Here is a 26,418-nt window from a genome sequence, read left to right as displayed (position 1 = left end):
TTTCAGACTCCATTTTATGACTTCTCAGTGTGTTATAATCACGTTGCCGAGCGTCCCACTCCTTCCGCAAGTAATTGGCTATAAGCTGAGAATGAATAAAGCTATGTTGAAAATAACAACGGCATTGTTTTTTGGTGAAATTCTCTATCTGTTTGATATGTCACATGACCACATTCCCATTTGAAATTTTGGAGTTGAATCCAAGATGGCGGCTTTCAAGATGGCTGCCATGTTGGTAGCATAGCCTATAAAGTTTCCCCCTTCCCGTTCCTCGTGTGTAGGGACTCTGTTTACTAGTTTGATACTCCATTTGGATTTTATTAGGGTGTTTCCGGACTTTTGGACCACCATATATATATATTATAAAAAAATAGAGGGAAACATTCCACGTGGGAAAAATATATCTACCTCTTAGTTCATCCCTATGAAATCCCCAAACCATCTTCCCTACCCTCTGGCTCCTAACCTTGTAACCGCCCCCGGTGTAAAACCTGTCCCATGCACCCTCCCACCACCACCTACTCCAGTCCTGTAACCCGGAAGGTGTACACGATCAAAGGCAGAGCCACGTGTGAAAGCACCCACGTGATTTACCAACTGACCTGCCTACATTGTGATGCATTCTATGTGGGAATGACCAGCAACAAACTGTCCATTCGCATGAATGAACACAGGCAGACAGTGTTTGTTGGTAATGAGGATCACCCTGTGGCTAAACATGCCTTGGTGCACGACCAGCACATCTTGGCACAGTGTTACACCGTCCGGGTTATCTGGATACTTCCCACTAACACCAACCTATCCGAACTCCGGAGATGGGAACTTGCTCTTCAATATATCCTCTCTTCCCGTTATCCACCAGGCCTCAATCTATGCTAATTTCAAGTTGCCGCCACTCATACCTCATCTGTCATTCAACAACATCTTTGCCTCTGCACTTCCACCTCGACTGACATCGCTGCCCAAACTCTTTGTCTTTAAATATGTCTGCTTGTGTCTGTATATGTGTGGATGGATATGTGTGTGTGTGCGAGTGTATACCCGTCCTTTTTTCCCCCTAAGGTAAGTCTTTCCGCTCCCGGGATTGGAATGACTCCTTACCCTCTCCCTTAAAACCCACATCCTTTCGTCTTTCCCTCTCCTTCCCTCTTTCCTGATGAGGCAACAGTTTGTTGCGAAAGCTTGAATTTTGTGTGTATGTTTGTGTTTGTTTGTGTGTCTATCAACGTGCCAGCACTTTTGTTTGGTAAGTCAGATATATATGTATATATATGATGTGACTTATCAAAATGAAAGCACTGGCAGGTCGATAGACACACAAACACACACAAACATACACACAAAATTCAAGCTTTCACAACCCACGGTTGCTCCGTCAGGAAAGAGGGAAAGAGAGGGAAAGATGAAAGGATGTGGGTTTTAAGGGAGAGGGTTAGGAGTCATTCCAATCCCGGGAGTGGAAAGACTTACCTTAGGGGGAAGAAAGGACAGGTATGCACTCGCGCACACACACCCATATCCAAACTCACATACACAGATACACAGACACAAGCAGACATTTGTAAAAAGGCAAAGAGTTTCGGCAGAGATGTCAGTTGAGGCAGAAGTACAGTGGCAAAGATGTTGTTGAAAGACAGGTGAGGTATGAGTGGCAGCAACTTGAAATTAGCGGAGGTTGAGGCCTAGCAGATAACGAGAAGAGAGGATATACTGAAGGGTAAGTTCCCATCTCCGGAGTTCTGACAGGTTGGTGTTAGTGGGAAGTATCCAGATAACCCGGACGGTGTAACACTGTGCCAAGATGTGCTGGCCGTGCACCAAGGCATATTTAGCCACAGGGTGATCCTCATTACCAACAAACACTGTCTGCCTGTGTCCATTCATGCGAATGGACAGTTTGTTGCTGGTCATTCCCACATAGAAAGCTTCACAATGTAGCCAGGTCAGTTGGTAAATCACGTGGGTGCTTTCACACGTGGCTCTGCCTTTGATCGTGTACACCTTCCGGGTTACAGGACTGGAGTAGGTGGTGGTGGGAGGGTGCATGGGACAGGTTTTACACCGGGGGCGGTTACAAGGGGAGGAGCCAGAGGGTAGGGAAGGTGGTTTGGGGATTTCATAGGGATGAACTAAGAGGTTAAGAAGGTTAGGTGGACGGCAGAAAGACACTCTTGGTGGAGTGGGGAGGATTTCATGAAGGATGGATCTCATTTCAGGGCAGGATTTGAGGAAGTCGTATCCCTGTTGGAGAGCCACATTCAGAGTCTGATCCAGTCCCGGAAAGTATCCTGTCACAAGTGGGGCACTTTTGTGTCTCTTCTGTGGGAGGTTCTGGGTTTGAGGGGATGAGGAAGTGGCTCTGGTTATTTGCTTCTGTACCAGGTCGGGAGGGTAGTTGCGGGATGTGAAAGCTGTTTTCAGATTGTTGGTGTAATGGTTTAGGGATTCCGGACTGGAGGAGATTCATTTGCCACGAAGACCTAGGCTGTAGGGAAGGGACCGTTTGATGTGGAATGGGTGGCAGCTGTCATAATGGAGGTACTGTTGCTTGTTGGTGGGTTTGATGTGGACGAACGTGTGAAGCTGGCCATTGGACAGATGGAGGTCAATGTCAAGGAAAGTGGCAGAGGATTTGGAGTAGGACCAGGTGAATTTGATGGAACCGAAGGAGTTGAGGTTGGAGAGGAAATTCTGGAGTTCTTCTTCACTGTGAGTCCAGATCATGAAGATGTCATCAATAAATCTGTTCCAGACTTTGGGTTGGCAGGCCTGGGTGACCAAGAAGGCTTCCTCTAAGCGACCCATGAATAGGTTGGGTATGTGCGCATGGATATGTGTGTGTGTGTGTGTGCGCGCGAGTGTATACCTGTCCTTTTTTCCCCCTAAGGTAAGTCTTTCCGATCCCGGGATTGGAATGACTCCTTACCCTCTCCCTTAAAACCCACATCCTTTCGTCTTTCCTTCTCCTTCCCTCTTTCCTGACGAAGCAACCGTTGGTTGCGAAAGCTTGAATTTTGTGTATATGTTTGTGTGTCTATCGACGTGCCAGCGCTTTTGTTTGGTAAGTCACATCATCTTTGTTTTATATTGCTTCGTCAGGAAAGAGGGAAGGAGAGGGAAAGACGAAAGGATGTGGGTTTTAAGCGGGATGGTGTGAGGGTGACGTGGTATTAGAAGGTGAAAAGTGTAACATGAGGCTGAAATGAAAATGAAAATAAAAATATAAATATATGGGGAGAGATAAAGGTGAACTGGAAAGCAACTGGAGATCTGGCGTGAAAAAAGGCGAAAAAGTGTTGGTTATAGCTGGGCTTGTTGCTCCTGTGGTGAACTTGGGTTGGTAGACAACGATGTGCACAAAGGTTAGGTGATTGTGTTGCCGCCAAAACACGTTAAAGGGTGGAGCAATTCGGGAAAATTTCGAGAAAACTGCGTGCAAATGTATTAAAAGGAGTGGTTTTGTGGTGGCAGATTGTGAAAATGAGACTAACAATTGTCTGACGAAGAAATAATGACGTTAAAACCTGTGGGAAGCGGCTAAAAAAGATCAGTGATGTGGGAAAAATGGAAATGGAAAAAAAGGCGAAAGTTATTAGAACTGGCCGAAATGGCTGTTTAATAGCTGAAAGGAACTGTTTGTGAACTGGAAACGGTGGATTTTATAGCAGCGGTGGTGTTGAAAGCGGAAAAAAATTTTTTGGTTATGGTTTGGAAGTGGGTTACGTATTATTGAGTATATATAGGCGGGATAAAATTGTATGGTAGATTCGGTAATGAGGAGAAGGTGAATACAAAGTGAAACTACTTGCAAAAACAGAAAGAGAAAATAAGATGACAGGAAAAATTTCGAAATGCAACAGTGACAATAACAAACGTAATTGTTGGGTTCAAATTAATGATATGAATATAATAGAGGGAAACATTCCACGTGGGAAAAATAGAACTAAAAACAAAGATGATGTGACTTACCAAACGAAAGTGCTGGCAGGTCGACAGACACACAAACAAACACAAACATACACACAAAATTCGTCAGGAAAGAGGGAAGGAGAGGGAAAGATGAAAGGATGTGGGTTTTAAGCATCCTTTCGTCTTTCCCTCTCCTTCCCTCTTTCCTGATGAAGCAACCGTTGGTTGCGAAAGCTTGAATTTTGTGTGTATGTTTGTGTTTGTTTGTGTGTCTATCGACCTGCCAGCACTTTTGTTTGGTAAGTCACATCATCTTTGTATATATATATATATATATATATATATATATATATATATATATATATATATATATATATATATATAGGGGGGGGGGGTTATGTGGGGGATGTAAAAATCAGTAGACTCAGATTTGTAGGAAGGGTTCTGGGAATGTGTGGTGCATTTGTACCGGAAATCACATACAAGAGGCAGTTACAACTCATTCTAGAGTGCTGCTACAACATTTGAAATACTTATCATGGTGGCAGGATATCAGGACTTGAATGAACTCAAGGATGTGCAACTAGGATGATGTGAAGTCAAATAAACCAGAGTGTAATAGATATGTTCACAAAATTGTAATGAGAATCTTTGGAAGAAAAGTGATATTGCCCTTATCAAACCGTGTTGGATAAATATACAGAACTCGTATTTGAGAAACCTGTGTCGTGATTTTGCTGCTACCATTGTATATTTCATGTAGAAACCATTAGAATAAGATAATAGAGCTTATGGAATATACAAACATACTAAACAGTCATTTTCCCCTCACTCAGTACATGAATGTAGTAGGACAGAAATCTCCTAACATCGGTACAAAACAGCCTCCACCATTCACTACACAGTGGCTTGCTGAGTACATAATTATGTAGATGTAGAAGCTGCAAGTAGCTAAAAGAGAGGAAATAAACATACACAAACATGATAAATGGAAAATCCAGGATGGAATGTAACAATATTATGAGAAGGAAAGTTGCTACTCACCATATAGTGGAGATGCTGAGCAACAGATACAACTTTCCTTCTCATAATATTGATATATATTGGTATTTATAATTGTGAATAGTGTTGAACATACAAAAAACAAAAGTGACTTTTCAATAAAGAAGTTACTCTAATAAATGAGCATTGTTCATCAATGATACAGCATGTTTCTTGCTTAAAAAAAAAAAAAAAAGTTGCAAAATAGTGAAAGTATCAACAGTTTTGTTGCAGTATTGTCCATCCCCTTTCTCAACAATGCACTATAATCTTAGAATAGTATTGCCTGTCTTCTAAAGTTTCAGTCTACAATGCCCAGTATTTTTCTGATAAAAAAGAACAATTGTTTCATATGAGAATGGATACCTCTACAGCCAATTTTCTATTGGTAACAAGTACCACTTCAGGCCAAGCGATCAGGAATAATTATTTTTAGGAGACACTGATTACATGGAAAAACTAAAACACTAAAGTGTTAAGACCAGTGTTAAGTCCCATAGTGCTCAGAGCCATTTGTTAAGACCAGGCTTGGGGAAAGTGACCACTTTAGCTCATAAAAGATGACTACTTAGTAAAATACTGTCAAAATAAAATTTGTCTCAACAGGATACCAGGTGGAACTTCCCGTGGCAAAAGGCAGTGTGCCAATATAGAAAATGTATAAAATTTAAGATTAACATAATGAAGTGGGACATTTGAAGTCTGGGGAGCTAAGAAGCAGTTTAAAAGAGGTCACCTTGTACTGGTTTAAAGTAAATAAGTGCAGTGAAGCAAGGAATAAACAAAAACACCTTCATGTTTAAAGTTCATCCAGTAATGGGCACATATGATGTGCTAACAATAATCTGAAATTATTGTGATCAGAAATTTGATATGGAGTACCTAAATATCTATGCACTGTAGACTTGTAGAATTACCACCTGCACTAAGAAAATAGATTCAATACTTGCATTACTTCAGACTTGTTGGTAATTTAGAGCCCATGGTTAAGTTTGGAAATGTGAGAAGAAATTTAAATATCAGAACTTAAATTACCTATAAGAAAAAAATGTCCTTAACAATATTCCAAAAGAGACAGAGCAATCCTGTAATTAACATGAATCAGACACTGGAGCACAAAAACAAAAGTTACCACATGTTTTAGTCTTGATTACAGTGTGGCCCTTCAAATAGAATAATAGATAAAAGGGTGAAAGGAAAGTTTACACTTTGCACTACATGTTACAAACTACAGCACATTTCCATTTTATACTCATTATTCATTGTTAATCAGTAGAAGTATTGCAGTAATTTAATTTATGAGATTGTGTTGAAAAGTAATGCCACAGAATTTCATAATGTGAAAAACTCTAAAATTTTTTAACTAAAATAAACTTTATTAACATTCTACATCTTTATTCTTCATGTCTGCATATTTATTTCTCAGCATTGTTGCCCTGGCAACAAACGCATTTTTCCCAACAAGAGAGCAGCTTGTTGATGTGTAGAATATTTAACTTCATCGACATAGCTACAACCTCACCTCTGCTTGGACCACTTAATCACTATCAAAGTGAAGTTCTTGAAGGTGTTCTTTAAGTTCTGGAAACAGATGAAAATTTGATGGTGCCAAGTCAGGACTGTATGCAGGATGATGGATGACAGTGAATCCAATGTGTCAGACTGTTTCAGTTGTCGCAGCACTCAGGTCTGGTATGGAATTGCCATGCTGGAGAAGAGAATGCCCCATGTGTGGGCAAACTCTTCAAATTAAAAACTAGATTAAAACACACTGTTGCTCATGTACCGACAGTTACATTACATACTGCCATGTTGCACACTACAACTGTGAGCCTTTTGGTGGCAGATGGAGGCAAATATGTAGACATGAAAAACGGAGATGTACACTACTGGCCATTAAAATTGCTGTGATATGCAAATAATTAGCTTTTCAGAGCATTCACACAAGGTTGGCACCGGTGGCGACACCTACAACATGCTGACATGAGGAAAGTTTCCAATCAATTTCTCATACACAAACAGCAGTTGACCTGTGTTGCCTGGTGAAATGTTGTTTTGATGCCTCGTGTAAGGATGAGAAATGCGTACCATCATGTTTCCGACTTTGATAAAGGTCGGATTATAGCCTATCGCGATTGCGGTTATCGTATCGCACCATTGCTGCTCGCGTTGGTCGAGATCCAATGACTGTTAGCAGAATATGGAATTGGTGGGTTCAGGAGGGTAATACAGAACGCCGTGCTGGATCCCAATGGGCTCGTATCACTAGCAGTCGAGATGACAGGCATATTATCCACATGGCTGTAACGGATCGTGCAGCCATGTCTTGATCCCTGAGTCAACAGATGGGGACATTTGTAAGACAACAACCATCTGCACGAACAGTTCGACGATGTTAGCAGCAGCATGGACTATCAGCTCAGAGACCATGGCTGCGGTTACCCTTGACACTGCATCACAGACAGGAGCGCCTGCGATGGTGTACTCAGCAATGAACCTGGCTGCACAAATGGCAAAACGTCATTTTTTCAGATGAATCCAGGTTCTGTTTACAGCATCAAGATGGTCGCATCCATGTTTGGCGACATCGCGGTGAATGCACATTGGAAGCATGTATTTGTCATCGCCATACAGGCATATCACCCGGCGTGATGGTATGGGGTACCATTGGTTACACGTCTTGGTCACCTCTTGTTTGCATTGACGGCACTTTGAACAGTGGGCATTACATTTCAAATGTGTTACGACCTGTGGCTCTATCCTTCATTCGATCCCTGCAAAACCCTACATTTCAGCAGGATAATGCACAACCGCATATCGCAGGTCCTGTATGGGCCTTTCTGGATACAGAAAATGTTCGACTGCTGCCCTGGCCAGCACTTTCTCCAGATCTCTCACCAATTGAAAACGTCTGGTCAATGGGGGCTGAGCAACTGGCTCGCCACAATACACCAGTCACTACTCTTGATGAACTGTGGTATTGTGTTGAAGCTGCATGGGCAGCTGTACCTGTACACGCCATGCAGGCTCTGTTTGACTCAATGCCCAGGCATATCAAGGCCATTATTACGGCCAGGGGTGGTAGTCCTGGGTACTGATTTATCAGGATCTGTGCACCCAAATTGCATGAAAATGTAATCACGTCAGTTCTAGTATAATGTATTTGTCCAATGAATACCCATTTATCATCTGCATTTCTTCTTGGTGTAGCAATTTTAATGACCAATAGTGTAAAATGTGAACAACACTTTTTCATTTACAAATCTTTAAGAGTTTTCACATAAAAAATTTAAAGGCTTTACTTTTCAGCACACCCTCTATAATATATGGAGGCTTACAGTACTTTCAGCTTTTTGCAGTGTGATACACACATACAGTGGTTAAATTTTTCTGTTTATAATGTGTGTATGATTATATAATTCTTAAATATTTTGCCTCCGCCACATGGTAAGGAGAGCAGAGAGGGAGGGAGGGAGGGGGGAGGGGGAGGGGGGAGGGAGTGGTGGGAGGGTGAGTGGGGAGGGGGTGGGAGGGGGTGGGGGGGAGAGGGGAACTGGAAGGACAGAGGAGGAGGAGAGTGTAGAAGGAAGGAGAATGAAGAAAAGAGGGGAGGGGGCATAGTATGGTAGAAACACAAGGAGAAAATGAGTTGGACTGACATCAGGTGAAGATTATCCAGTTGAAGAAGAGTAGAGCTTACAAAATGATGGTCACCTGAGGCAAGAAGAGAACATATTTGAGGATTAATGAAGATGAAGAGAAACACTCTTGCAGTTAATAAGGTAGTAATCAAACACACAGGAGGGAGTAATAACCACAACTACAGTTGAGACTCAAAGATGACCCATCTGGAAATATGAAGTATGAAAATTAAAATGGTCAAATAAAAAGTATGAGAGACAGGAAATTAAATGATCCTATGAATAATTTATGGCAGTATTTATAAATTCTCAGCAACAAGTTTATAGAAAATAAGAAATAACAACAGAGACTCTGACATATTGCACCACCATGCAGTTTCCCTTCTTTCCACCTGCTTCTTCCACACTTCTTTCAATTTATTTATTTATTTTTTCCTTGATGTTGCACAAATGCTTGCCTTTTACCCTGGAAACTTGTTGTCTCACTTAACTGTATGCACTTGATACAACAGTAACAATACAAAGTAGAAGAAGGGACATACAAAATAAATGTCTTTATTCACTATGTCTTTTTTTTACTTCTGCAACTAAAATCAAGAAAGTTAACTGCTTAAATTTTTAGAATCAGCCGACAAAAACACACAAAACTGCAAAACAAGCATTTGATAAAGGTGTGCAGATCATCATACTTACCAAACATACAGTTTGTAATGCAGTAACAATAATGAAAATAAAAGTGACACAACTTTCCATGTGATCTACAGTCAAGTCATGGTGCCATTGCCTAGCATATCATAAATGAGAACACACCTATTATTACAGTAACTTGGGGCGTATAAAAGGAAAATTTGTAAAGCTAATACCTTTGAATATGTTTGATGGTATATCATGGGAGAAAATGGAAACATAATAAAGAAATGTGCTGACACCACTTATGATGCACGTATTTATAAAATTAACATACCAACATGAATGCAGACTTATGAAGTTCTAAACTTCATTTATTCATTTACCAATTGGCTACTACCAAAACAGCCATTTTTACCAAGTATCTACTGTTAATTCAGCCAAAGTGAACAAATGTGGAAATTAAGAGACTGCAGACTTCTTGCTTAGGATCTGACAATGATTGAGAGGATGGGCCGTCATTCACCTTTGAGATGAAGTGCTAAATGCCAGATAGAATGCAAAAGAATAGCAATTTTGCTTACATGCTGAATGCTCTTTCTCCAGAGCAGTAATTTGAAAGAGGAATATAACAACTCCTGGTGCTACATAAGCCAAATGAAGGAGTGAATATATGAAAATAAAAGGTACATGTAAGTAATACTCTTATGAAATGAATATAAGAAGTGGCACAATTAATAGATTGTAATGAAGTAGAACAATTAATGGCCACACATATGATTCAGATTATAGAGATTCCAGAAAGCTGTTTGATAAGGCAGCTGAACACTGATTGGTCTGTTTACACTCAGAGTTACTGTTCCACGACCAGCCAGCTGCTATCTCTTCAACTGTGTTTCTTATTGTCCCTATAGGGTGTTTTCGTATAGCTACAATATGGCATGTCAGTTCTTAGAATCTATTTTTAAAAGTTTAAAGTCACTTTGCTACAGTTGGACAGTTAAAATTTTTAAAATCAATGTTTCTATATTTCATCATCCACCTGGGCACTATCAGCAGATTTCAGACTGCGGCCATTATCCTGCACCACAAAAACCAAAACTACAGTTACAATCCATTGTCACTGGTATAAAGTGGGAGTATTAACAAAATTCTTGAGGACTTGTACTGCAACAACCACTATATAAAATGAGCTACCATCAGAAAAAGAGTAAAAGTGCACACTGTGCTGGCAGTCAAGAAGTTAATATATATGTTCCACTTGATTATCCATAATTTTACAAATAATATATGTATGAAATGACCACCATAATGTTATTCCACTAGTGGCACAATACACACTAGGAGTCTTAACAACTAACATGGAGACAGGAGACAGTGAAAGAATTTTACAGAGCTCTCCATGTATTGCAGGAGAAAATGCTAACAGGTGCACACACTCAGTTTTCTTTCTTCTTATAATGACAACTGGCAGATCACTACACTTGAAAGGATTGGATGTTGTGAAATGAAGAGACAGAAGAATGAATCCCTAAGAAATATTGGAAACAGCCAGATAGAGAGTGAGCAAAGGAGAGTGACAGTGTACAAGTGTGAGTGACACAGTGAGGGGAAAGGGGGGGGGGGGGGATTGCATGCAGGTGTGCCTAATGCCGCTTTTGCTAGAATGCATAGGAATGTGCGCCAAAGTAAAACTACTTGACGAGTTGGAACTGTGTGCTGATCTGGGACTTTTACTCAAATCCAGATTCTTGCTTCTTGCATAGAATTCTCTTGGCAACAAGAGATCTCTCTGCAGAGGGTAAAGATTTGGATTCGAGATCTGAGTTTAGAAAACAGTTTTACTCTGTCAGTAAGTTTCACTGCATCTGTTATTTCACATTCATTCTCTGTAATCAAATGTCAAGTGACATTGTACCACTGGTACAATGGGTCATACCCTCTACCATGTACTTCACAACAGATTGTAGAGTACATATGTAGACAGACTGATAGACATTAAAACATAACTGACTGTAATACCTATGAGTACAAATTCAAGTCCTGAAATGCAAACCAACCTTGCCAACACTGCTCAATAAGGACAGTTACCAGCAGATACTTATCAATTCACACTTAAAATATGCTATTATGGAGTGCCTGCACCTATTTCTTTAGAGTTTTCAAGATACAGAGAGATTTTCGCGAAACAAGATTGTATAAATATTTCCATATGCTTTATTAGCTTTCTCTAGAGACAGGGAGCTAATATTATAAATTATTTCATGCTTTCAATTCATGATAATAATGTAGTATTAAGGTTAACAAGATATTCATCCAACTGGCACTGGAACAAATATGTCATTGTAGTTTCAGCAACATTAATCGAATAAGTAAATGCTATAGTTAGCATTCCAATACTGCTTTTAAAGAAGGAAAGGAGGGGAAAAAAGTTATGAATTTTTAGCTTGGTTTTAAATTTTTAATGATATGTTGCACTGTGTAATCTAAATACAGAAAAAGGCTCAACTTATAACACTCATATTTTACAATTAAGTCTTTTGGTCCCAATAACTCTTCAGCCACTTCTTCCTTTAATGTACATTAGCATAGTTTCATTATTTCTCTCCTACTAGTCAGATTTCCTATTCTCTATTCAGCCTTAAGAGCACTGAATAAGTTTGGTCCTCTTTTATACAATAAATTCTGGTTATTATGTAAATGTTGGTAAACAGCCTATAAATTCAATATCAAAGATGTGATATGAGTACCTTTCATTCTGCTAATTTATTATATTTGGATTGAGAGTATATTTGCTGCAGAATTACTAAGCTACAGCATTCCAAGACATAAAAAATAAAGTGAATAACAGTACAAGTGAAATACTAACAGCAATAGCTATACAAACTTCAGTTAAGATCATTCACTTTAATGAATTTCCCATAGTAGAACAGAGGAAATAGCAAATCTTGTGCAGGTACGCTAATGAAATTCAGTCACAACAAACAACACAGCTATGTATGATTACATCAATTATGAAAATTTTCATTTAATTCAGACATGATGTATAAAATAAAATTTCAACACTGCATTAAGCCAAGCAGTAAAATTGTGTAAAAATATGACCCTATTTTAGAAGACAATCTTGAGGTAGCAGAAAATACTACAAAACAGGTGTCACATTGTACTGTTTCAGATTACAGCAACTTTGCTGAAAGCAATCTCTGTGGCATGCCTAGCTCACAAACACACACAAAGGCTCTGTCCTGTAAAAACAGAAATGACATTCTGATATATTTTAAAGTTATGTATGGTATTGAATCTATGCAGTTTGAATTCTATTAGTCTATTAATCATGCAAAGCAAACAAAGAAGAAACAGAAAAGAAAGTAGTATTAAATTACTACATTAATACTTGCTATACTCACTAACTCCTACACTGCAAATATTATATGAGTAGAATGCTCAAATGTAATAGGTAAGCTATCAACTTTGGAAGAACCATGCCAGAGCTCCTTGGTCCTGTCTTCTTATGGTATAAATATTAATTGCAGCATCATGCTTATGTTACAGCTATTCCAGTCTCCTCTGAAAAATTTTCTACATCCAGACCTTTGTTAATTTCCTTCTCTGTTTCCAAAACTTCCTTTTCCAGAACTGTAAGTTTTGTAAACTTTTACCTCATTTAAATGAAATTACAGTATTACATGAAATCATTTTCTTACCTTTAACATCATCGTCTTCCAGAGTTGTGCTGCTGTCTGTTGATTCCTTTACTTGGGACCCATCGCTCTTTTTGGTAATGATACTGCGACCTAAGACAAAAACACAAGATGCCTGAACAGACTGACATTCAAAACCTTTATTTTACATGCATCTGTCATTGGATAAAAATGCATGAATTTAGTGACCATAATATCTAAAAAAAAGTGATGGAACACACTTTACAGGCAACAGATATTTGTCAGATATTAGCAGGCTTAAATAAAATAAGGTAACAGCCTGTTGTCTGTATCCTGTTATTTGCATGAAAATTATTCTTGTAGGATATTCTGACATTTCTAGAATTGTCTACTGAGTGGAGTTATCATCTTCATTACATAATGATTAAATTTCTTTGTTAAATTCACACTCTTTTTCTTGGATTATCAATACCAAATACTAATTACAAGAACATTTATGAAAAAATTAATAGAAAGCTTTATATGATTATTTTAACAATTCAAGACAATATTAAGCAAACAATTAAAGAGTTGTACAGTAAAAAATATGTGTGTGTCAGACCAATTATGCTAGTAAGTCTTTATTGTCCGTTGCTTCATAATAATTTGGAGTATAAAGTTAATTAAGGCCAAGAGCATCAACAATTTATATATGTAGTGTATAGCTAAGGAAATAACTAACCTATACAACATTTCAACTTATAACATGCAATGAAAATTGCAAACTTTTAAAAAAGCACATCATAAAAGAATTGAGAAAGTGATGATGGTACATCAATGTGCAGAAATGTAGAAGAGTGGAAGTTTATTGATGAAAACTCAGGCATGAATTTAACTAGGCTATTGTTTTTTCTCTTTCCTAATTATCTAACATAACCACACTATTTTGTAATAGATGATGGGCCTAATTATTTCTGCATTTCTCTAGATAGAAAATTATGTTGAAATTTTGCTTTCTACTTATACTGAGATGTTGTAAAACACCACACACAGATATTTATTTGCTTGTGGAGCGTATTCCGAAATTAAATGACTTTTATGTTCTTATTATTTGTTATCTGAGAAACTTTAATATTAGGAGAATGATGATGAGCTTATACATCTCACAGCACTGTTCAAGTCTTTCCATTTGACATCACTGTGCCAGCTTGCATCTCAGGTGGCAAATGTACCCACTCTGATGAAAGTGTGGGTAGTGTAGTGCTACAATTTTCTTGTTGATTATGATGATGAGATGTGGCAGCACATAACCTAATCCTAACACCAAAAGAATAATGAACTAATCATGCCTACCCAACAGATCGGGAGATGGATCACGATGAACAATGTCACATGTCCCATTCTGCAAGACACTGTGGTGAAACTTGAAATTTAACCTAGAACTTTACAGTGGAGAGTGTGATGAAGAGGAACCATCTCTCCTCCACTTGCAGTCAGCCAGAGGTTATAATAATATTTTAAATATTTTTCACCACCAGGACTCAGACTGTCTACTGCCAAGCTGAATACCAGTGCTCAAGTATGCTTTTAACAAACTTGGCTGTGGAGGCGGATAATGTATTTATGAAAATAACTATCATGAGTGTATAAATAATGACTCCATAGATTCTTGCAATTTATATCAGATTTAATTTATTATTATCTTTATATTACAGTTTGGAATGGTATCAACGGTATGTTCACTTTCATTCTTAATGTTTATTTTCCTCAAATCCTTTTACATTTCTTCTCATATTTACATCTTTTTCCAGTTAACTTTACCTAATTACCAGTACCCTTAAGAGTATGAACAATTAGTTCTTATGTTCCACATCTCTCTTCCGTATAACAAATTCTGCAATCAGGTCTCAGTTTCCTTGATAATTAGCCATTTTTAAGTAAGTTAATGTTATAATCTTTTTTTTCTGTACTCAGGCTTGTGTACTCTAGACCAGGTAGAAATCAATCTACTGTGAATAGCTCAATGTAACTGACAGATACCCTCAGGGGGGAAAAAATGCATAGTACAGTTTCTTGATGCAGAGAGTGTCTGTGGTACATGTATTTGTAATACAACTTTCTGGAAGAAGTAAAGGTAACAACAATTCATGGTATAGTTGAGATGCTGAGTAAATAACAGGCAGATGAACAAGAATGAAAACCTCACTAAAGTTTCAGGTTTCTCAGAGCCCCCCCCCCCCTCTCTCTCTCTCACACACACACATACACACACACACACACACGCAATCATGGAAGCTGAACAACTTGTCATTCTTTCTACATGACTGATTGCTGCTGTTTAGCACCTCTTTTCTTTTCATATACTGTGCAAACATAAAAAAGAACAGTGTCAATACTTCTGTAAAAATTTTCTTGCAGACCACAAGTATTGACTTTGAAAATGTAGCTGAGCTCTCCAACACATCATATTTTACTGTGTGTAACAATTTATTGTACCTACAAATATTAATTTTTTTATTATCCAGTTGTAGATGCATCAAGAAAGGACAGGACATACTTTACTTGGTTGACTATATACGGTCATTTAAAGGTTTGTAACCTCATATTTCGACCTTTGAAATGAAGATATATGTTACTGTTTTCTGAAACATAAATGGATGTAACAGGATGAGCATAATCTTTCATTTTTATTTGAAATCAGTTTTGATCAGCAATATTTCAATTATTATTGACCTTCTATGTTTCATAGCAGATGTATTAACTTTTAGTAAACTTGACTGAGAATATGGTGTAATATTCTGCAATAAGTGAGGCCAATCATCATGTGAAAATTCAGTTCTGGGAGATAGAATAAAGTTGCCATTTGATTGAAACATCCAAGAATGTCCTCACTTATGGAGATCTATGTGAAGGTACATGTCTTTTTTCATGGACTGAAAGGAGGAAATTTGAAATGGATTTACTTGTGGTGAAAGAAAATTAGTTTTTGGGCCTTCTTTTGATCTTTACTATTTTAACATTCATATTCAGCAGGAGTGTGGTTCAGAGTCCTGTTGAGACTTTGAGATTTAGGTTTTCAGTGCTTTCCTTAATTTCATTAAGGGGAATGCCAGGATAGTTGCTTTGACAAGGACATTGCCTATTCTCTACACCCGCCCCCCTCCACACACACACACACACACACACACACACACACACACACACACACACACACACACACACACGTCTATCCTATTCCTCATGTGCACTGTCCCTTATGACCTTGTTGTAGATGGAATGTTAAACTGTAACCTTCCTTCCTTTCATTTATATTTATGACACAAAACACTACTCAACAGTGGAAGCTTATGGGTGATTGGAAGTGAGGAATGCCAGAGCCAATGAAAATTATGATGGTATTGCTGTTCTGGTAACAGCCAACTTACTTATCTTATCAAGTTGTGTTATACCTCACCCCACCAACCTCCAAGATAACCTCCTCCATTAATCTCTGATTGGTTTCAAGTTCCAGTTTTTGTAATCCATTCTCCTCTTTCACCGAGGAATGAAATTTTAGTTTTTGCCTATTTATCTTTATTAATAAACATTAACTGATACCAGAGAAAACATTTATTTACCAGGTGGCAACCTACTGTTAGTTACATAAATAGCCAACCAACACACTAGCTGTAAGGATGTGGGCTACTTGCATCTACTAAGTGAGTGATGGAGGTATGAGTAAATGTATTAGGTAGTCAAATCTTTCATGATCCATAGTTCAGGGGAATGACGTATGACAAAAATTAAGGAAAATTCTGTCCTATATAAGACTATGCTAGGCCCTGTTCTTCAGTGAGTTTCCTACAATTATCCTACACTGCCTATCACACTGTATATCTAAACATTAGCTAAGTATCTCCCTCACAAAATAAATGACTTTTATTGTAAATCATAATTTTCCTTTATTTCAAACTTATTTTTACTTTTTTGTTTCATTTCTAATGTGTTTCACTTCTTACCACGCCTTACAATAAGGGATATCCAGCCAAAACTCTTGTTTTCATTAATATTTCATTGTGCAAAACACTTACACCATATATTAGTGCATTCCTACACATCCTCTGGTTCCAAACCTACAATGTAAGGGACATTTCACTGTGGATAATCCCACATGTAAGACCTGTTCCATACAACCACACCGGAATTTCGTATACCATGAAAACTAATGACTCACCATTTCCCAGCTTTGGTGCAGTTACTACTCATACAAATGCCAACCACATCACTGTAGCTAAAAAAAAAAAAGAAGAGTAAACAACAAATATAAGAGAGCTGTCTCCTCTTCTCAGATCTCCCAATATTATTCAAACCTCAAATCCTGCCTTGCATGTTTTCCTTATCTCTGCAGCCTCAATCCCCCTCCCATTGTGTGTTTTTCTAAATCACATGAAGGATATTGTCCCATAGCTTAGTCTTCTTTTAAACATACGTTTCATGTGCCTGTCTGCCATTCAGTGCCTCTCCAGTATTGCAAGTAGCAATCTATCCTAACTCACATTGTTGTTATTGCATCCCAAATTTTCATTGTTTGACTGCTTTGGTATTGACACTAAGTGGAGAAGATTTGTTTTATGAGGAGAATAATTTCATTACTTAATCACTTAGTAAACAAGACTTCTTAATAATTAGAGTAATGAAAGTACAGGATATCCAAAATATCAAGTATAGTTTTGAAATTGTGTACTTCGGATGCCTTTTCAATCTTCATTCTTGGGAAGAAAATTAGACTATAAAGTTGTTTCCTGCATATGCAACCTATGGATGACACTATATTGCATTGAAGTCCATATACTGGCAACAGGCTTTACTGTAGGAATGAAAATTAACACAGACACTCCAAGGATTCTGTATAATCTTATTATGAAGCTGTAACGATTTTAACTCTTTATGCTTAGATACTGGCAAATTCAAGATCGTCCACATTCCAGAGATTGAACTAGACAAAGTACGGGAATGGTTAATGTACTATGAACAATAAAACTGTTTAACCAAAGGTTTCAAACCCAATAAAATTACTGGTGTTCTGGTAACAGCCGACTTACTTATCTTATCAAGTTTTGTTACACCTCACCCCACCAACCTCCAAGATAACCTCCTCCATTAATCTCTGATTGGTTTCAAGTTCCAGTTTTTGTAATCCATTCTCCTCTTTCACCGAGGAATGAAATTTTAGTTTTTGCCTATTTAACTTTATTAATAAACATTAACTGATACCAGAGAAAACATTTATTTACCAGGTGGCAACATACTATTAGTTACATAAATAGCCAACAGACACACTAGCTGTAAGGATGTGCGCTACTTGCATCTACTAAGTGAGTGATGGAGGTATGAGTAAATGTATTAGGTAGTTAAATCTTTCAAGATCCATAGTCCAGGGGAATGACGTATGCAAAAATTAAGGAAAATTCTGTCCTATATAAGACTATGCTAGGCCCTGTTCTTCAGTGAGTTTCCTACAATTATCCTACACTACCTTTATTAATATCTCTGCAGATGATTTTTTTCAACATTATGAAAAGGAAAGTTGGTACTCACGATATAGCAGAGATGCTGAGTCGCAGATAGGCACAACAGAAAGACTCTCACAAATAAAGATCTCGTCAAAAATAGATCACACACACACAAATGCTACTCACACACACACATGACTACAGTCTCGGGCAACTGCAACCACACTGTGTGTGTGTGTGTGTGTGTGTGTGTGTGTGTGTGTGCGCGCGCATGCGCGCACTTGCGTGTGTGTTTTTGACGAAGCCTTCAAGAGCCGAAAACTTTATTTGTGCCAGTCTTTTTGCTGTGCCTATCTGCAACTCAGCATCTCCACTATATGGTAAGTGCAACTTTCCTTTTCATAGTATTGTTACATTCCATGCTGGATTTTCCATTGTTTGATATTTTTTTCAAGTTTGACTGATCTGGAATTGGTTAAAGTACTTTTTTACAGATGTGTTTAGAAAAGTAACTGGCTGACACAATGTATGCTGAGATGACAGAAGTCATGGGACAGCAGTATGCAATTATACAGATGGCAGTAGTATTGCATACACAAGGTATAAAGGGCACTGCATTGGTGGACTTGTCCTTTGTTCTCAGGTGATGCATGTGAAAAAGTTTCTGGTGTGATTATGGCCACATGATGGGAATTAACAGACTTTGAATGTGAAATGGTTGTTGGAGCTCGATGCATGGGTCATTCCATTTCAGAAATTGTTAGGGAATTCAATATTCTGAGGTCACAGTGTCATGAGCATGCTGAGAATACCAAATTACAGGGAAAGCCTCTCACCATGGGCTACATAGTGGCTGACAGCCTTCACATAATGAGAGAGAGCAGTGGGATCTGCATAGAGTTGTCGCTGCTAACAGACAAGCAACACTGTGTGAAATAACCATAGAAATAAATGTGGCACATACAATGAATGTATCTCTTAGGACTATGCAGAAAAATTTGGCATTAATGGGCTATGGCAGCAGATGACCGACTTGAGTGCCTTTGCTAATGGCATGACATCGCCTGTACTGCCTCTCCTGGCCCCATTACCAAATCAGTTGGACCCTAGATGACTGGAAAGCCATGGCCTGCTCGGATCAGTCCTGATTACAGTTGGTAAGAGCTGATGGTAGGATTTGAGTGCAGTGCAGACCCCATGAAGCCTCGGACCCAAGTTACCAGCAAGGCGCTGTGCAAGCTAGTGGTGGCTCCACAGTTACGTGGATCATGTTTAAATGGAATGGACTGCGCCCTCTGCTCCAACTGACGCTATCATTGACTGGAAATGGTTATGTTCAGGTACTTGGAGACCATTTGCAGCTTTCATGGACTTCATGGTACCAAACAACAATGGCATTTTTTTGGATGACAATGTGCCATGTCAAAGGCCAACAATTATTCGTGATTGTTTTCAAGAACATTCTGTGCAATTTGAGCGAATGATTTGGCCACCCAGATCACTGATATGGGACATAGTTGAGAGGTCAGTTCATGCACAAAATCCTGCACCAGCAACACTTCTGCAATTATGGATAGCTACAGAGGCAACATGACAATATATTTCTGCAGGGGCTTCCAACGATTTGTTGAATCCATACGACATTCAGTTGTTGCACTACACTGGGCAAAATGAGGTCAAACACAACATTAGGAGATATCTCATGACTTTTGTCATCTCATTGTATAGCTGAATATTTCAATTTTTTCTCAATATACTCCTCCACTAGTTTTCCCACCTTACGTTTAATTAATTAATTTTTATTTATGAAACTTCCTCGCCCTACATGGGCAAGTGCTCTTCTATCTGAGCTACCCATGCACGACTCACAACTCATCCTCATAGCTCTAATTCCACCAGTACCTCATCTCATACATCCCAAACTTCATAGAAGCTCTCACCTTTCTTCCAGGAGTGCCAGTTCTGTGAGGTCTGCAGGAAAGCTTCTGTGAAGTTTGGAAGGTAGGAGACAAGGTAATGGTGGAATTAGAGCTGTGAGGATGGGACGTGAATCATGCTTGGGTTGCTCGGATGGTAGAGCACTTGCCTGTGAAAGGCAAAGGTCCCAAGTTCGAGTCTCGGTCTGGCACACAGTTTTAATCTATCTGGATGTTTCATATCACTGCACACTATGCTGCAGAGTGGGAATTTCATTCTGGATTTTTATTCATGTTTACTGTCTTATTAAGGAAGGTTGTAAGGAGCAACAGTCCATTTTGGAAAGGAAAAGTCAGTGAGTCTACTGTTCCAGTATTTTGTGAAGGAGATTTAAGGCAACTGTTGAAAATATAGATCAGATGACTACATTAGGAACTGCTCCTGTTACACATAAATTCAAAATTTTACCAAAGTGTCACCACACTTAGCTATTTCATGTTATCTGTAACTTCATCTTCATCAGTTAATTCATTTGCAGTCTGCTTACTTTTCACAACATTCCATTACATTGCCACATACTCTTAACATTTTAACTTTGTTGCATGTACAACTGAGAGTTCGTATCTATAGGGCAGTAATAACACCTGACATGTGCGTTTTAATCATTAAAAAATTTTCTTTTCACAACAAACATCATATTTAACATTGTCTCTAGCACTTTTGTTTCATCCTTTTGTTGATCAAATTTTATTACATCATGAACCATTAAGCAACTTCAACCTAAATAGCATAAATTACACCAATTATGGGTAGGTAGCGTTGAACAGTTTTCATAAAGTCTACAAAATACATCATGCAACACACAGTTGTATTTAATTTTTTTAAACAGCTTATTTTGATTACCATCTGACCATACTCAGACCATAAAATATGTATTTAAGTGTGCATTCTATAACTGCAAAATGCTCTAGTTTGGTGTAACTTGTGGTTGTTGTTGTTGTGCTCTTCAGTCCTGAGACTGGTTTGATGCAGCTCTCCATGCTACTCTATCCTGTCCAAGTTTCATCATCTCCCAGTACCTACTGCAACCTACATCCTTCTGAATCTGCTTAGAGTATTCATCTCTTGGTCTCCCTCTACAATTTTTACCCTCCACGCTGCCCTCCAATACTAAATTGGTGATCCCTTGATGCCTCAGAACATGTCCTACCAACCGAGCCTGTCTTCTAGTCAAGTTGTGCCACAAACTTCTCTTCTCCCCAATCTTATTCAATACTTCCTTATTAGTTATGTGATCTACCCATCTAATGTTCAGCATTCTTCTGTAGCACCACATTTCGAAAGCTTCTATTCTCTTCTTGTCCAAACTATTTATCGTCCATGTTACACTTCCATACATGGCTACACTCCATACAAATACTTTCAGAAACGACTTCCTGGCACTTAAATCTATACTCCATGTTAACAAATTTCTCTTCTTCAGAAATGCTTTCCTTGCCATTGCCAGTCTACATTTTATATCCTCTCTACTTCGACCATCATCAGTTATTTTGCTCCCCAAATAGCAAAACTCCTTTACTACTTTAAGTGTCTCATTTCCTAATCTAATTCCCTCAGCATCACCCGACTTAATTCGACTACATTCAATTATCCTCGTTTTGCTTCACCTTATATCCTCCTTTCAAGACACTATCCATTCCATTCAACTGCTCTTCCAAGTCCTTTGCTGTCTCTGACAGAATTACAATGTCATCAGCGAACCTCAAAATTTTTATATCTTCTCCATGGATTTTAATACCTCCTCCAAAATTTTCTTTTGTTTCCTTCCCTGCTTGCTCAATATAGAGATTGAATAACATTGGGGAGAGGCTACAACCCTGTCTCACTCCCTTCCCAACCACTGATTCCCTTTGATGTCCCTCGACTCTTATAACTGCCATCTGGTTTCTGTACAAATTGTAAATAGCTTTTCACTCCCTGTATTTTACCCCTGCCACCTTCAGAATTTGAAAGAAAGTATTCCAGTCAACATTGTCAAAAGCTTTCTCTAAGTCTACAAATGCTAGAAACGTACATCATATACTTCCATCTTCCAGTGCACAGTGTCACTGTAATAGTTTGCATGGAAGACAGATGTACATGATAGTGATATAACAGAATGGAGCATTTCAAGAATGATTAGTTGTTGCACCTCTAGAAAGCGCAGTTAAATGTGTCTTTTATGACCTGAGGATGGTCAGACTCCGACCAAAATTGACTGTCAAAATAAAAATAAGTACTGCTGAGTATTACATGGTACAGTTCAAATCAACAGTTCCTAAGAAATAAGATCTGTACCATATAAGATTTTATCAGATCATGTATTACAGTCACCTAATGCCAACCTTGCAAGATCACATAAAAGAACAACCTCCTTGCTCTCTTGTGTGTCACATAATTATGCAACCACTTCAAACTAAAAACTGGTGTCTTCAAGGCAGTCAGTTGAACACACCATGTGATATATGTGGTACTAAGCTTTCATAAAAAAAATTCCTGTGACAGTAGGTCATCAGGCTATTTTACCCTCATGTAATATTTTGTGGAAAATAATTTGACAGCCTTCATCCCACTATCTTTAACTCTGGGTAAAATAAAAGAACCTGATAATTTTACATTTCATATAGTTGTTTTCAACTGGCTAACTTTCTACAAACATTCACTATGCCCCATCAAATTTAAACAAAAGTCAATGACCAGGTTTTGAATATGATTTTCTCAAATCATCAAATTTCAGCTCACATGAGGTGTATCTACAAGTAACAGTAGTAGAGCAGAAGGTTTGGGAGAAAGAGGGCTCAAGAACTAGTTGGCATTGAATAATTCAGAACTTTATTTGCATGTTAGTTAAAGAAAAGAAGAAAGATTCTGATTTAATGTACTGTTAATGACAAGGCCTTATGAGTTACGTCGCTAGCCCGGATAGAGCAAAGATGGGGTAAGACTTTGATCACATTCTTCTAAAGGAGCCTTTACAACATTTAGGGAACCCTCAGAAAACTTAAACTGAATGGCCTAACGGACATTTCAACTCTGTTTCTCCTGAATGTGAGCCTACAGTGGTAAGCACTGTTCTACCTCATTCATTTGCTTATCAGTTACCCAACAGAGAACTTCTAGTATTTGCACAATGTTATGGCTCCATTATAAATGTGTCATAGTTTGTTCATCTACGTCAAGGTAAACAAAATTTTTTATGTTACCTTCTTTCAGGCTGATCCAATTTGTACAACATTTTCAAGCAAGGAGAAAGTATAAGTCTGAGAGGAATGCTACACATCCACTTACATCTACTCTTGTCCATTCACTGCACTCAAAACATTTTCTAGTCACAAAATAGGGTTCCTTTCACCTCCTACTATTTCTGATGACTCCTTCATTTGTGTCTCCCCTTGTACTTGCAACAGGTGGGTCCCTATCAATTTGGGGCCGAGTGATCTGGTCCTCCTCCTATTCAGCTTCTCCAAACATAATCCCTTTTCCTTCCTGTAGTAAGAACTAGCAGTGCTGAAAGCTAGGAATAGTTTTTTCGCACTTTTGAATGTATCTATTGAAAGCACCAGATTTTTGTCTTCTGTAAGTTAGTACTGGCCACCTATTCTGTCTCACTGTAATTTTGCACTTATTTCTTTTCTCTTTGTTAACGCTATTTCATGCTAGTTTTCACTGTTTTGATTCATGTAGAGGTAAACGTTATCAAAATATCTACCTGATTCCAAAATAGCTTATTGGGTTTCCAATCTTGTCATTCTACAGAATATCTCCAACATTTCGAAAAGAATCTGCACACCAGTTAAATGCTGGTGTAGCTCAGTATCTGCTTATAAAAGATGGTTCAAGTGAAACAATGGGAACTCTGGGTATGAATATCAACAATATAGGAAACAACTGATCGCTACTTACCATAAAGAAGGCATGTCAGGTTGCAGATAGGAACAATTAAAAGGCACTTACACAAAGCTTTCCACCACAGCCTTCATCATTAAAGGCCAGACACACACACACAAGCAAGAAAGCAAGCAAGCATACCTTAGGCACATACAACTGCCAACTCCAGCATCTCGGGCCAGAATGCATCTATTATATGGGATGCAAGCAGCGATCTGGAGCAAGTGGGGAAGGGGAAGGGATAGTAGTGTGTGGGTGGAGAGAGAGACAACACCATCTGGCAGTGTCCAGGGACTAAAAAGCCAACAGGTGCAGCATCAGGAGGTTGTGGGGCAAGGAGGTGGGGGAAAAAAAGGAGGTTGAGGCACGAATAGTTACGGGAGCGGGGAATGTGTTTTACGGATAACTCCAATCTGCAGAGTTCGGAAAAGCTGGTGGTGGAGTGAAGAATCCAGATGGCTCAGATAGTGAAGCAACCATTGAAATCAAGTGTTTCATGTTCAGCTGCATGTCGTGGCATAGGGTGGTCTACTCTGCTCTTGGCCACAATCAGGCAGTGACCATTTACCCTGGTACACAGTTGGCTGGTAGTTATACCGATATAAAAAGCTGTCCAATGATTGCAGCAGAACTGGTAAATGACATGGCTGCCTTCACAGGCGGCCCAGTCCCTGACGGGACTAGAATAGGAACTGCTGGGTGGATGGATTGGGCAGGTTTTGCATCTGGGTCTTCCAGGGGGATATGATCCTTGTGGCAAGGGGTTGGGATTGGGAATGGCATAGGGATGGACTAGGATGTTGTGGAGGTTGGGTGGGAAGTGTCTCAGATAGGATGACCCTGATTTCAGGGCATGATAATAGGTAATCAAAGCCCTGGCGTAGGATGTGATTCAGTTGTTCCAGTCTGGGGTGGTACTGGGTGACGAAGGGGATGCTCCTTTGTGGCTGGTTCTTGGGAGTGATGGGAAGATTTGGGGTGTGAGGGGAAATGGCATGGGAGATCTGTTTGTGGACTAGATCTGGGGGATAGTGCCTATCTGTGAAGACCTTGGTGGACCTCAGCATACTGAGCAAGGGAGTTTTTGTCAGTGGAAATACACCATCCCCAGGTGGCCAGTCTATATGGCAGGGATTTTTTGGTGTGAAAGGTATGACAGCTGTAAAACTGCAGGTATCACCCAATTGTGGCCAAGAGAACAGCAGACCACCATGTGCCACAACATGCAGCTGAATGTGACACACTTAATTTCAATGGTAGCTTCACTACCGAAGACATCTGGGTCCTTCCCTCCACCTCTAGCTTTTCTGAACTGCGCAGATGGAATTTTCCTTATGACACACTCTCCACTCTTGTAAATATCCCTGCCTCAACGTATGGTAACATACTATCCCCACACCCTCCATCCAACAGTTCCTGCACCCTCTGTCCTATAATCTCCTCCCCATTGTCATCTCCCAACCTGTTTATTTGCAACCCTCTACCAATGCATCTGCCCATTTTTGCCAGCTCCTCTCCTTTTCTGCTCCTTTTTCCCCCACCTTCCTTCCCCACAACCTCCTGAAGCTGCACCTGTTGGCAGTCCCAGCCTTGCACATTCCACCAGGCAGTGTTCATCTCTCTCCTCACCCACACACTGCTATCCCTTCCCCTTCCCCACTCCCTTCAGATTGCTGCTTGTATCCCATGTGATAGCTGTATTCCAACCCAAGATGCTGGAGTTGCCAGTTATATATGCATAAGGTGTGTTTGCTTGTGTGTATGAATGGTGTGTGTGTGTGTCTCTCTCTTTTACTGATGAAGGCTGTGGCAGAAAGCTTTATGTAAGTGTCTTTTAATTGTGCTCATCTGCAATTTGACACGTCTTCTTTATGGTAACTATAAAAGACAGCTATTAGCTACAGGATAATCTCATACACCTGTTGTTTCATTAATGTTGAACATAAGCATATGCTCCCCACTTTCTCAACCAGGTAAGTTTGAAGCCCTGATGTTAGTATTTGATTCTGTATTACATATAATGGGGAACTGTGTGAGATTGTTAAAAAGCACAGAAGTTCAATCAGTTGGTCCTAAATGGTATCTATTAGAATGTTCATAAAGAGACAGTGTGACTGTGGTTTGATGAAAATTTAGGTCATGATTTTGATGCAGTGGACTGGTTATCTCACAAAAATCAGTCTTACGGAGGAGTTATAGGTAATTTTTCCACCACAGGATACC

General features: G+C 39.0%; 1 protein-coding gene across 21 annotated transcripts in view; it reads right to left on the bottom strand.

Annotated features, from left to right (window-relative positions):
* The window catches only part of LOC124605478 (calcium/calmodulin-dependent protein kinase type II alpha chain), a 983,452-nt gene that overhangs the window by 160,139 nt on the left and 796,895 nt on the right, over positions 1-26,418 (bottom strand). For all 21 annotated transcript variants that reach the window (XM_047137200.1, XM_047137224.1, XM_047137250.1 and 18 more), the window contains exon 12: positions 12,923-13,012. In XM_047137200.1, the coding sequence (XP_046993156.1) occupies positions 12,923-13,012 (90 nt within the window). The remainder of the gene's footprint in view (positions 1-12,922; positions 13,013-26,418) is intronic.

The sequence above is a fragment of the Schistocerca americana genome, chromosome 1, assembly GCF_021461395.2.
Source record: "Schistocerca americana isolate TAMUIC-IGC-003095 chromosome 1, iqSchAmer2.1, whole genome shotgun sequence".
Taxonomy (NCBI): Eukaryota; Metazoa; Arthropoda; class Insecta; order Orthoptera; family Acrididae; genus Schistocerca; species Schistocerca americana.
The sequence above is the reverse complement of the archived record's forward strand: the minus strand, read 5'-3'. Positions and strand labels throughout refer to the sequence as shown.